The 13,962-nt window shown below is 41.6% G+C and overlaps 1 protein-coding gene across 1 annotated transcript; it reads right to left on the minus strand.

Annotated features, from left to right (window-relative positions):
• Positions 1-266: 266 nt before the first annotated feature.
• On the minus strand, positions 267-13,087 carry hltf (helicase-like transcription factor). Its single transcript, XM_020638675.3, has 25 exons — positions 13,000-13,087; positions 11,746-11,948; positions 11,444-11,610; positions 11,124-11,266; positions 10,895-10,980; positions 10,538-10,609; positions 9,520-9,711; positions 9,099-9,173; positions 8,948-9,008; positions 8,775-8,841; positions 8,378-8,445; positions 8,236-8,283; positions 7,957-8,067; positions 7,747-7,838; positions 7,271-7,414; positions 6,891-7,023; positions 6,540-6,675; positions 5,814-5,993; positions 5,536-5,651; positions 5,235-5,416; positions 4,743-4,865; positions 4,153-4,265; positions 2,539-2,719; positions 2,025-2,105; positions 267-1,342 (listed from the first exon to the last, which is right to left on the minus strand). The coding sequence occupies exons 2-25, from the start codon at positions 11,941-11,943 to the stop codon at positions 1,199-1,201; spliced, it is 2,913 nt and encodes a 970-aa protein (XP_020494331.2). The 5' UTR covers positions 11,944-11,948; positions 13,000-13,087; the 3' UTR covers positions 267-1,198.
• Positions 13,088-13,962: the final 875 nt, after the last annotated feature.

Genomic DNA, 13,962 nt, shown 5'->3' on the forward strand with positions numbered 1-13,962 from the left:
AATGATTGGATAAAGTGCAGTAATTAATCATTTGCGTTACGCACTTCTTTGACTAAATAAAAATAAAGAAAGAGACTCATTCTGGGAGCGGCAACCTACGGGGTTGAAAAATGAAGTCAATGCCGAAGTGTTAAATTCTGCAGTTTGTTGAGTGTCGGCTTGAGGCTGGCTTCTTGGAGCCCTGAAAGTCACAAACACACAACATTCAAAAATGCTAATTTTACAGCAGAAATAAACATTTTTACAGCCTGGTACAAAAAACAAAATAGTTCTGACTAGTTTTTTTTATTTTTATAACGCCTCCGTTGTGATTTTATGAACGATACTTTGTTATCCATAGTTCGGCGCTCTTAGCTGACATGTGGACGGGATGCAGCGGTTTGTCATAAGGCTTAAAAACCCGCCTCCACTCCATCTCTCAGCCTGTCCTTAAGTTGACTGAAAGTCCTAAAGTCAAGCTGAGACAGGATTTCCAGCATGGCGGCTGCTGCGGATGAGCCTCCAGAGGCCCCTGCAGTAACAGATTGCTGACATCACTCGGGCTTCATCCATTAATACTTGAAACAGAACAAGTCTTCACTTTTGAAAACAATGTTTGTTTTAATTATCATCCAAATGGATTAATTGTAGCTGAAGCTCTAATTTCACACACTCGTTTAATGACAAACTTTTCCTTTAATGCCATGTTTGTATTTAACATAGCACTGATGTTCTGAATGCTGCTCTGTGATTGGTTAGAAACAACTCCAAACAAACTTTTTTTAAATGCAGAGATTTCAAAAGAAAATCAACAACAGACAGTTAGATCTTCACGGCTGTTTGTCTTCATAACTGAACAAATGCTGCCACTTTGATCGATGTATGTCGATATAAACAAAGACCAACAGGTTAAATGCACTACAACTAAACGAGGACGAGAATTTGCCAAGTGGTTGCACCCTGAACTGAACTGTATCATGACATTTATCCGATAACCAGAAACTAAAGATCCCCTAGTCAACTTCAAATGAACTTGTCAAAAACACAAATTAAACAATGACAACATGTGCAGAAAATCCCAGCAGTCATTCTGATATGAGCTGATAGATGCCAGAAAAAGAAAACAGTCAATGTGTAAGCTCAGATACCGATCGAAGCCTTTGGGGTCGTCTTCATGTAAATCGGTCAGTTCAGCTCCCTTTGGCCAAAAAAAAACACTTTACAGCTCCATCAGAGATTTAATGTCATCAATGCGAGATGTTTTTCTGTCAGTGCTCGTGGAGCCAAACGCCTTCTCCACCAGGTCCTGCTTCTGTCTCTGGATCGTCACCATTCTCTCCTCCACCGAATCTTTCACGATGAACTGCCGCAACACAAACAAAAACAACATATAAAGATTCAAGCGAAAACATTTGTCCTCTCTTTCTTTCTTTAGCAGGAAACTTCAGAATTAATATTTGAAGCCACATGCAGAGGTGCTGCTTTTCAACAGGCAAGGCAGGCAACTGCTCGGGGCCCCAGGCTAGTAGCCCCCCCCCCCCCCAAGGACTGACAAATTCTAAACCGCAGCAGTGGCCCAAAATGTGCAAATTTTGCAATGGCAGTAGGACCCCTCCCTAAGGGGGGCCCCTTCTGACAGCACCCACTCTCACCGCCCTGCTCAGCATCGCTTGCATTTTTCCTGTGAAAACCAAAGTTCGTCAATGCATGTCTCTGAAGGAAAATGAAAATGAATTATCTGTCTGGGAGTTAAAAAAAAGAGGAAGAATGCATCGGACAGTGGCTGATATAATGGTGGTTGGAGGTGCTCCCAGTTCATTTTGGCCCTAGGGGACCCAACAGACTTGAATCGCCCCTGGCCAGAAAAGATAAGAAAATCTTTGCCTTGAAAAAGTGATTTTTCTTGGTGACAAGAGCACGCTTGCACACATTTTTTCAGTCTCTCCAGTGTTGAATGGACTATATTGAGCCTGATAAGGGAAACTTGATGCCATGTCACCAACAAAAAAAACCTTTCAGAGCAAACACATATCATGTTTACTGACCTTGGTCACAACCACTTTCCTCTCTTGTCCCAAACGGTGGCAGCGATCGATACACTGCTCCTCAGTAGCAGGATTCCAGGCCTTAAACACACAAAGTCAAATGCATCAAACGTTGTATTTACTGTGGGAGCCCGTGCGTCTATCTATCTCTCTTATTCCATCGGCCCCCTCTTTATCTGTGAGAGTAGGTGAAACAAAGCTCTGTTAGGTGATTTAGTTTTCAGCCCTGTCGTCAACATACAGGGTATGTTTACAGTGCATGAAAGGAACTGACCTGACAGACAAAAATAGTTTTCATCCCTGCTAGATTAAAAGGCAGAGCTGTACTTGAGCTTTTTTTTTGGGGGGGAAAAATCTCACCTGCCAGATCTTTTCCTTGTTCAAATCTAAAACATTGAACGACTATCCTATTGTAAAGTGCATCAGCTATCATTTTGTGATGAACACAGAAGAGAGAGTAATTCATGACAGAACATGTGAAGGTGCGTCGCTCCTGATCAGATTCAGGACTTACCGGGTCCATGAGGAAAACACGGGAGGCGGCTGTCAAGTTAAGCCCCACCCCTCCGGCTTTGAGTGACAGGAGTATGATGGAAGGGCTGTCGGCGGCAGAGCTCTGAAACTCCCGGATGACCTGAGTCCTCTTCTTTTGGCTCATGGTGCCGTCCAGACGCACAAAACTGAAACCATGCTCTCTGGTGAAGGGGGGTGAAGGGGGGTGAAGGGGGTGAGGGAGGACAACAACGCCAAGAGACAAGTCATAAATCATGGAGCTTTGAGGTTCATCGTTAATTTTTAAAGCCCTCATTCATCCCTGTTTGTACTGAGCACATGTTTGTTGATCTTTGTCCACAAGGTGAATTCTTATCCCGAGGCTATTTTAGGACTGCTTCCCTTCATACCTTCTTTAGTCCCCAGAGTTTTTCTTGCCATCTGTTCTAAATGTTTGAAATGAACTTGGGGAAAAGGTATTTAAGTACGCTGCTCCCTGTATTTAGAACAAATTACAAAAAGACCTGAAACTTCATGAGATAGATTCGTTGGATGCTTTGAAGGTGATTTTTAAAGACTTGGAGTTAGGTGCATCAAGCTGTAGATGTGCTACTTAATATGTTGTTTTTATTTGACAAATTTGTGCTGTATTGGTTTTTATTTCATGTCTTTTAAAAGGAGCAATATGTAACTCTGACACCTAGTGTTTGAAATGGCTACTGCAATCCAAAGTCAAAACATTGGAGAGAGCTGTCTCCCCCACGCCCCCCTCCTCCCTAGAGTCAAGGCGCACACAAGTTGCCATATCGTGGACACGGACGCTTCAGTGTTTAGCCAGCTCTGAATGGGTTTTTGAAAAAAAATCTCTAATAGTCATCCTAGCTTCACCATGCTTCCGGATGTGGAGCTTATTAGAACATTTAGAGGCCTTTAAGGTCGAGTAGAATTAGTTATATCTTAACCAGTTCGCTTGTCCGCTTCCATCACTGCAACACCAGCTGGTTTGCCGTTTGAATAGCAAACTGAGGGGCATCCAAAACGGCCGTGTGGGGGTGCCTTAAAACCGCCTACTTCTATGGTCAAACAAATACAGATCAATCCGCACCATGTCTGATGATATAGTGTGGTCATTATTTGATTTCATTCAGTATATATCCTACATATTGCTTCTTTAATATATTCATGTATCTTGTGTTTTTTGTCAGACACTTTCTTAATTGTGCTGCTGTCTCTCTTGGCCAGGACACTCTTTGAAAGAGATTTTCAAATCAAAAAAGAAATCATAAGGAAACAGACAATAATATACAATAAATATAGAAAATGTTAACTCAAGACTAAGAGGTGCACTTCAAACTGAGCAAAAGGACAAAGTGGGAGAGAATTTTACAAACAAAATCAAAGCTAACAAACCAACGAGAGCAAACTACTCAAGAGAAAAGAGCTGTAGGGACCAGAAGTCTTTCTGCATCAGGATGTAAACATGTGCTGTTTAAGATGCCTGTTGTTTATGGGACCCAGTGGAGATCCCTGTTTTTGGAGCCAGCCTCAAGTGGACATTCAAAGAACTGATTTTTTTTTTTTGCAATACAGAATTAGTTTAATTCTTTAACACGAGGTTGCTGCTGCTTGGTGTTACCTGAGTGGAGTCTCCAGTATGGTGAGGAAGCGTGTAAACTGGGAGACAACCAAACTCTTTATGCTGCTGTCTTCACATCGCAGCCTGAGCAGGTTTCCCATCAGTGCCTGCACCTGGTGGAACCAAACGCAGGATTGAAAAAGGTGGAACAGCGTGGCTTTTACAAGGAGGCACAGAGGCCCTTTGTGTATAAAGGTCACACTATCGCGCTGAAGTGGACTCTCTGAGTTAAGAATTATGCAAAAGAGTCACAAAACAGCAGGATCGGACGAACTGATGAAAAATGAGAGGTCAAAACTCCAAAAGTTATTCCACTACAACTAATGAATGAATTATTCTGTTTGTTGAAAATCTAATTTCTCATTAAGTAAAAAAAAAATAGGAGTGTAAATGGTATAAATGGGAATTAGAAAATGATTTAAGCCAGTGAAAAATACTTCATAGCACCAGAACATCTTGAAAAACCAAACTAACCCGCATTTCCTCAAAAGGTCGAAAGTCAAACAGTGACCTGTTTTGTGATCTGTTTTGTTTTATTTAGATTTTTATCTTCCAGTGTAGTCAGCAGCCCCCCCCCCCCTGCAGTTTACCTTCGAGCTTGTCCTCCACTTCTCTGAGTTTACATTTTTCTCTTCCTCCATTTCCTCCTGGGGAAATTCCACCAGTTCAGTGGCCTTGATCTCACTACGACAGAGAGGACAGCGCGCCGCTTCCTATAGCAGGCAGACACACACACACACACACACACACACACACACACACACACACACACACACACAGACACACACACAGACAGAGTAAAGGGTAAAAATTTTAGTGATAATCGGCTGAATTATTGCTGAAATAGAGTGAAGATTTAAGATTTATTTCAGAGATAGGACAGTGGATAGAGTCGGTAGTTGGGGAGAGAGAGAGAGAGAGAGAGAGAGAGACATGCAGGAAAGAAGCTAAGGGTCAGATTCGAACCCGGGTCTCCCACTTGGACGACTATAGCCTCCATATATGGGCCGCTGGCACAAACCACTAGACTACCCCTTGAAATCTAATCTTTAAGTTGACCGTCACCAGCCCAGCATACTCACCTTCTCGCTGCTGATAACCTGGGCGATGCAGGGCCGGCAGTAGACGTGGGCACAGTGCGTAATGACTGGCAGGCGGACTGAGTCCAGACATACAGAGCACTCCTCGTCAGAGCCGCTGGCCAACACCAGCCGCAGCTTCTCGATGAGACGCTGCCGCATCTCTGCAGGCGTTGCTGAAGCACCTACAGAAACATATTTGATAGATTTGCTTGTGAGATGAGGAAGAGGAGGACAGAAAAAAAAAAACGACAACTGGTGACATCTATGTGTTTGACTTTTGATCAGACTCAATTTTTTTTACCCAGTTCTGAGGATATTTTTGCCAGCAGATCAGGGTGGCAGCAGTGCTGTCGGAGCCTCATCAGGATAGCCAACACGTCCGCATAGTTCCTCAAGACGGTCCCCTCAGCAACATATCTTCACAAACAAACACGAGTGAGACGACTTGAAGAGAATCCAGAATGCGACGATTTCAACAGAAAATACAGCGAGAACCTGGAACATCTCCAGTCCATCAATCAACAGCGACAGGTTGAGTGAAACAGAGATCATCTTTAAACTACATGCATGCACACGTACCTGCTGATGGTGCTCCTTCCCTCGTTGCGTGCCAGCTCGTACTCCTCTCTCTCAGACTGGCTCATCTCGACCTGCTCCACAGACACCGTCTTCTCAGGCAGAAACACCAGAGGGCGCCCATTCACTTCACTGCTTTTGGTCCGCCGCAGGGTGATGCACTTCACCAGAGTCTGAAGATTCCTGGATGAAGTGTCAGTTGATCAATATTTGATGCCTGATTGTTCTTGTTGGAATTTGCCAAATAGCTTGTGAACACATGCACTCCTTGAAATTAAAAACTGGTCTTATCATCAACTGAAAGTAACTGGTAGGAATGTCACAGATAGATGCTTGATGCATTATTAATATTAGTTTGAAACCAGACTAGAAAATAATTATTAGTATCTAATAAGATTATAAAAATCTTGAAATCAAGTACAATTCCAAGCTCAACACAAATTTGCCGTAAATGGCGCCGCAAGATATCACACCCTCAATCTGTAGAGCGGTGAGAAAAAGAGCATTTCTAGGTAGAAATCTCGGGAAGTGCAGCAGAGGAGAGATTCCTTCTTCAGGGTAAAAACAATATATAAAAGATGTTAACAGAGTAAATTACAACCATATGAAGACTATAGTGTGAATTAAAATTGAGGTCAGTCAGACTGAACCTGTGCCTTTACTGACAGTACCTTTAATCTACGGTAAATAGCGCCCTCTGGTGTATGTATGTGTAATAAATGCACTCACTGCAGACCGGCTCTGTCTCCTTGAGTAACAGGTCTCTGTATCACTCTGTTCCACCACTCTCTCAAATCGAAGGGCTTCAGACGCAGGAAGGCCAGCAGCATCCACAGGTCCTTCACACTGTTCTGGATGGGAGTACCTGGAGGGATGGGAGCGCACGCACACACACACACACACACACACACACACAGAACTGAATGACACTAGAGAACTGCTTTATGGCTGCCCGTGTAACTTCATTAAGCCTGGTTTACAGTCACTCAAAATGAGCATTAATGGTGGATGCCAGAGGAAAATAACTTTTGTGATATTATGTCATTATCTTGAAATTAATTACAATATATACATGTATACCTGACAAAATCCAGCGCCGTTGAGCTTTTAAGTCCAACACAGCCTTACTCATCTGTGCATTTGGGTTTCTTATGATGTGTCCTTCATCCAGTACAACCCTCAGCCAATTGATACCATGCAGTGGACTCTTATTCTGAAAGGGAAACAAACAAATCATACATAAAAGGAGGAGAAACTGTCTCTGCAAACCGATAAAAGAGCAACAAAACACACAGTCCAAAGAACAGCGAAACACTTTAAGGCATAAGAGGATCGTGCAATCTTTTTTTTTTTTTTGAAAAGTCAGTCTGTCCCCATATTAAGATTAACGCAGATTTTTTCATTTCTGTGTGAACACCTTGACTCAGCATCGGCTGTAAATGTGACCTCAGTGTGCTCACCCCAAAGTCAGCAGAGAGGACGTTGTAGGTGGTGATCACCACGTCCTGAGAGGACAGAAACTTCTTGCTCCTGTTGCGCTCTGAGCCGTAATACAGGTACACGTTTAGCTTCACGTTGGCACGCACATGCTGCTCAAACTGGTCCTGCACAAACACACACGCGCACACACACACACACACACAGATATAAACCCAAATATAGAACAGAGGAAGAAACATGATGCAAGTTAGCAGCAGGGATGGAAAGGTTTTAATGAATGTAGAACTGTCATACCTTACCTTTCTCTTTTGCGAAAATGTCGTACATAAGTGTGTGTGTGTGTGTGTGTGTGTGTGTGTGTGTGTGTGTGTGTGTGTGTGTGTGTGTGTGTGTGTGTGTGTGTGTGTGTGTGTGTGTGTGTGTGTGTGTGTGTGTGTGTGTGTGTGTGTGTGTGTGTGTGTGTGTGTCTTGTTGTGTATTCCTGCTGTGTGCTTACCAGCCAGTTGCTGAGCACAGAGAGCGGGGCGATGACGAGAGTCGCTCTTGCTGATAAGTCATCTGCACTCTCGGGGATGGAGGATTCCACACCTGCATGTGCAAAAGGAACACTAGCACATCTCAAGGCCCCTGATTTATGTTTTTTTTTCACAAGTAAATTTAAATCCTTCTCATGAAGATTAAAACACCAGGTGAAGTTAGAACTTACTCATTGTAGGATTGGATTTCTTAGAAGGTCTCTTCTTCTTTGAGCCCGTATCTGAAACTGAGCCTCCCAGTGCTGCAGCAAAGTCCAGATCCTCCAGAAATACTGGGGCCTCTGAGTAGTTAGAGCACAGAATGATGATTAAAAGCCAAAATTCAACGACTATTTAGAAATAAAAACCAACAAAATAAATACTGAAAATATCTCTCTGGGGTTCCTTCGAGTTCTATAATGCCTTAATAAGCACATATGATCAATACAAACAGTAAACTGGGCTTGTACCTCGACTTGGCTTCCGCTTGGTGGCTTGTATCTTCCCTTTGCTTCTAGCTGTGAATAAAACGTCTCGTAAAGAATTATGTAAGCAACAAAAAACACAGAAGAAGAAAAGACAAATGGCTTGATCAGACAGATTAGTTCTTACTTTTGTCTGACTCGAGCACTTCATCTGCAACGTCTGGTGATTTATCAGAGATCGACTGCACCTCAGGACTGACACACACAAACAAACACACACACAAGCACACACACACACACAGAAACGCACACCAGGTGATGTGAGAAGAAACTTCATATTTGGGAGAAGAAATTTGAGCAAATTCAAATAACTTGCTTTATCCCTCTTGGGGCAATTGAAAAATATAAATAAAGATACAGTGATGTACAGATAACAAAATATATACAAAAAAAAGTATCATTTATCTGCAAAATAAATAATACCACGGATGGCTCTAGTGGTTTAGATTTAGTCTTTTACATTCCTCATTTCCATGTTTTTGTTGACAATATAATCTCTGCAGATTCAATCAAACCCCCCTTACAGATTTGAGCAGACAGAACCAGCTGCTGCTTCATCCACTCCTTCTCTGTCCCCTGCATGGCTTCTTCCTGAAAACAAACACAAAGTCGCTCCTGTTAGTGCTCTCTCTCTCTCTCTCTGCTTCCTGTAAATCATCGGATCTTCTGCGTCTTATTCATAACAAGTTGAGAGAACCTTCGGGTTTGGAGGCCATCTGTGGTTTACTTTTGGCTTTAAAAGGTGACGACTGATCCTCCTGCAAACATGTAAACAAACACTTAATAGGTGTTGAACTCGCGTCAATCCATATGCGTTGAAACTAATGCATTATGATCACGACACTCACACATTTCTCCACGGGCAGAGGCTTCCCACCGTGGAAGTTTGTGAGGATCAGAGCGATGGTCGTCAGAGTTTTTCCCTGGAGCAAACACAAACAGAGGTTTAGTCTTTAGTCATGTCTGAGAATAAATCCCTTTAAAATGCTAAAATCTGGAGAAGTTATTCAGCTATACACAGCAACCTCTAGATTTAAAGACCTGATATTGCCCATGAAGATAATATTTAATTCACCAAAAGACATTTCTATGAAAAAGTTATGATGACGATATGGACATGTTTACAGTCCATATCGTCTGTTTACATGTTTACATGTGTGAAATATGCATGTGTGTCTTTGTGTGTGTGTGTGTGTGTGTGTGTGTGTGTGTGTGTGTGTGTGTGTGTGTGTGTGTGTGTGTGTGTCTTTGTGTGTGTGTGTGACTCACAAGCCCCATGTCATCTGCCAGGATTCCCCCACGAACTCTGTCTGGTATTTCTTTGGCAGAGAAACAGGTCAGGCTGTTGTAGTACAGCTCCCCTCTCTTCTCCCAGAAGGGCGGAAGCACAGACTTGTTCTCCCGTGCGCACATCCAGGACAGCGCCTGCTTCTGGTGAAGCAGGAGAGGAGTGCCCACAGACTGCAGAGGAAAAAGAGGAGGAAGATCACAACACTAAGGCATGGACAGAAATACACAACAGCTATTGTTAAAGGTCAAATATTATCCTCCTTTTCAACAAGTTGAAATACGTCTCTGAGCTTCTCAAAACATGTGTGAAGTTTCTCGTCTCTGATCTTGTATTTGATCACTCCTATAAACCCCTCTTTTTCAGCCCTGTTCAGAACAGGCTGTTTCTGTGTCTGTAGCTTTAAATGTAAATGAGCTGTGTCTGACCACGCCCCTCCGAAAGGGCTTGGGTGGCTTGGGCTTTCTTACACCATGTCCAATTGTTTAAGGTGAGAAGGCAGACTCAGAGGGCAGAACAAACAGCTAACTGTGGGAGTGTCCCCCATCTGGGGGAGGGGCTACTCCCCTTTGTGATGTCACAAGACGGAGAGGATGGACTTTTCTCATCATTTCGGGGTTTCTAAACAGGCATAATATGTGACCTTTAAGACAATTATTGTGGGATGCAATAAGGTGACAACTCTGAGGTGGGAAGCAGATTGTCCAAAAACTGCAGCAAGAAACTCAAAGTAAAAAGATGCTGACCTACAAAATGTACAGTATCAGAATAAACTTCACTTTTTCTAAATCAGTGGGATTACAAACAGCCAGAAGACTCTTAATTAAAGGGCTCGAATGATGATCCTGTAAAACAGACTTGTCAAAGACATATAACACAGACATACGCTAAAGAAATATGACGTCTACAATCATTTCCATACAAACAGAAACAAATCATCACAAATCAAATCATCACTTATTGCCAAAATGATGAACCACAAACCCATCCAATAATCACCTTGGCTGCTTCTTTTTCTCCATCTTTACTCTCCATCAAGCCGTCAAACAGGTTGTCGAATGCATTCTTCAGCTAAAAGAAAAGAGAGTGTGTGTGTGTAAGACAAGACAACGACGTCACACCTGCTGCTTGATTTTTTATAAAGTTTACAGTTTGACACCTATGTTTACCCATTCAACTTAATTCAATCATTAGAATTATGAGACAGCATATTTGCTAGGTAAGTCAGATTGTACAGTCACTTGTTGACTTGAGAGGATTTCCCTCAGAAGACCAAAACAAAGGCTAAACTAAAATGTATTTATGCCAAATAGATGTCATATCAACAGCAGGGTCAACATTAACTCAGTGGATTACCTCCTCTGCCGTTAGAGCGATGGTCAAACCTTTTTTCGATGCCAATGCACGAGCAGCTTGACTATTATATGACTTCGGATTTGCACCTGAAATCAAACACATATGGAGATACACACACACACACACTAAACCGTGACATTTCTGACAATGACAGATGACGCATCAATGTGGGCTATATGGCAAAGAATCCAGATTAAAAAGGCTAAGTAAGCATGTTTCCCATTTTTACCTGTCGATTTGCTCCCACTTGTGTTCAGTTTATATCCGCGACGTGCCATGCTTTCAACCACGGCATTTTTGCTCTCTTCTTTCCCCCAGAAGGAGAGCATCACTGGCATGGTAAATGAGTTTTTGGTCCCTGAATGCACCACCCTGGTGCAGCGGAAACAATACATGTAATGTTTTAATGGCAATGCAATCACATTGGACTAAAAGCTCATTGTCTTAGAACAAGAACAGAAAACCTGTAAAGGGAACATTTTCCTCTCTCACTTTCAACATGTCAACAGGTAAATGAAACTCAGAGGATATTATCACACTACTACTCACCCCTCTACTTTTGCCAAATTGTTGTCCATGACGTGGGCCATAGCCGCTGCCAGCTCTCGCTTGATGTGACCCACCTGGTTGCCATAAATGTTGGCGACCATCACTGCATTGCGGTCGTATTGATTCTGAGGCTCCCTCACTAAACCGACCATTTCCCCTTGATTCACCTGTGCAGAGAGGCAAACACAGATCATTTCAAGTGCATCCAAAAAAAAAAACAAAAAAAAAAAAGAGCTTCACTTTGTGGCATTCTTGTGTGTCACTGCGTTTGAGGAATAAAGGTGACCCTGATTGAGTCTCACCACTCCAGTGTAGTATCTGAGGCCGACCACAGTGCCCTGCAGGTTGCCAAACAGCACGCTGCCGTCTGCGTCCGGCTCCTCAGACGCTGCAGCTCTGATGGCCTGCGACAGGGTCTCTGCATTGGACTCATTTCGGTCCGCGAAGAGGTCCACATCACTGTACCTGTTCCAGCCGAACCCCCACCTGCGGGAAAACATGACACCTGGAGCACACAAAGAAACACACACACAGACAGACAAAAATAAGAAAAACATTTTTCTGAAGAGACCGGAGAGAGCAAATTTAAACTGATCACACAACCCTTAAAAAGCTGTCTCGAAGGTGCACATTGATTATGCAGCAGGTTGAAAATAGAGATGCACCAATTGGGAAAATCAGGGCTTACGCCGATACCGATGTTTGAAGTGGCAATTTAGCCGATTGCCAATTTCGATGTTTTGTCCATTCTTTTGGTGTAAGACTCCCACAACACATTGCCACCATTATCTTTCATGTTTGACAATGAAAAAGAGTCAAGAGTTTGTTCAACAGGTGACTTTATCTGCCCAATAAAAACCTCTTCTCAGTAGATTAGGCACAACAAATAAACATCGGCTACTGATATCGGTGTATGCCACATTATTTGCCGATGTTTGTCAAAAGGGCCAAAATCGACCGATATCAATGTATGTATGCATCCATGGCTGAAACTAGAAAAAAAAAACTGTGAGGTAGTCAGCTGTCCATTGAGTAGGTGATTTATAAAAACACAATGAGCATTTAATCCAATGTGATTGCATTGTTACAAAAGCATTGCATGTATTTCTATGCTGCACCAGGGTGGTGCATTCAGGGACCAGAAACTCATTCACAATGGAACTATAAAAAAATGTAAAAAGGTACACATGTGTCACCTAAATGAACGACCCCCTCAAGAACACAGGTATAACGATGCAGTTCATATGCAGTTACATCAAGTCAACAGGTGATACAACAAATCTGCAGAAGTTCAGGTGGGCAAAAGACCCTTCACCAAATGAAAGTTCACCCACACCTGAAGCTGCAGGTAGAAGTTGAACTAGACTCTGAATGAACCCTATAATGTAGTTTATCGTTTAGAGTAACAGGTCACTCGTCAATATGGAAACACAGATTAATGAAAGCACGTTTCGTAGATAAATAACGCATCCTAAGAACAGCTTTCCGTGCACGATATTGTCAAGTATTCATATCTGACAAAGAGTTTGATGTAATAACAATCAAAGGTTTCGTACTTATTGTCCACCAAAAGGCGACTGTTGTTTGTCAGAGGAGCTTTTGTGTATCTGCTCCTGATGTTGTTGCTAGCTGCTGTTCTTAAAATCAGGAAGTGTCAAGTTACCTGTAGTTACTCTGCAACTCTTGGTACTCAACTTCAAAATAAAATATTTGTTTTTAATCACTATTTTTTATTATAATGCCCCCAATTTTTTTTTTTTTTTTTTAAGGAACTTTGTTAACTATAACTACAATCATTATTTGTACCAGTTGTTGTGTTTGGTTTACGGAGATAAAATAATCAACAAAGGCTCTGGTAGATCATCAAATGTGTCAATGTGAGGAAGTTATGCCAACCTAAACTTAAATTTTGGACGTGTAGATACCGTGTAATTTTCTATTATTGTATTTTTTTTTTTATTTAACTGAAATACTGAAGTAAATATGTTTGATTTTTTTAACTTCTATTTTTATTTTAAATAATTATATTCCCTGTTTCCTGTTTTCTTGAGCTGCTGTAATGCAAAATTTCCCCCATGGTGGATCAATAAAGTTTATCTTTATCTATTTTTAAATCGTAGACAGTATCAATCAATCAATCAAACTTTATTTATATAGCTCATTTCAGACAAATTAAATTGCAGTTCAAAGTGCTTAACAAGAGTGCAGAAAAGTTATTGACAAAAAGTAGTTTATAAAATCATTGATAAAATCATTGAGAGACTAATGCACCCCAATAAGAATAATTTTTTTTTTTTTTTTAAATAAAATAAAATAAAATACGACACATAAAAGCAACAAAATATTAAAATAAATACATAAGAGAAAACATATTGAAAATTGCCGTAGGATAAAAAAGACAATACAGTAATGTTAAGATTTGAATTGATATAAAACACGATATAAAAGCCAGACTGAATAAATGAGTTTTATCATGTATCACGGTATAACCACTATTTGGAAGCGCCACAGATTTTATT

Source organism: Labrus bergylta, chromosome 18 (genome assembly GCF_963930695.1).
Source record: "Labrus bergylta chromosome 18, fLabBer1.1, whole genome shotgun sequence".
NCBI lineage: Eukaryota > Metazoa > Chordata > Actinopteri > Labriformes > Labridae > Labrus > Labrus bergylta.

Coding starts and splice junctions, on each gene's coding strand:
- hltf (XM_020638675.3), bottom strand. CDS start 11,943: ATGTTTTCCCGCAGGTGGGGGTTCGGCTGGAACAGGTACAGTGATGTG. Junction 8,068..8,235: donor CAAGCGGAAGCCAAGTCGAG/GTACAAGCCCAG, acceptor CTAACTACTCAG/AGGCCCCAGTATTTCTGGAG. Junction 5,994..6,539: donor GGAGACAGAGCCGGTCTGCA/GTGAGTGCATTT, acceptor CACTTCATCCAG/GAATCTTCAGACTCTGGTGA.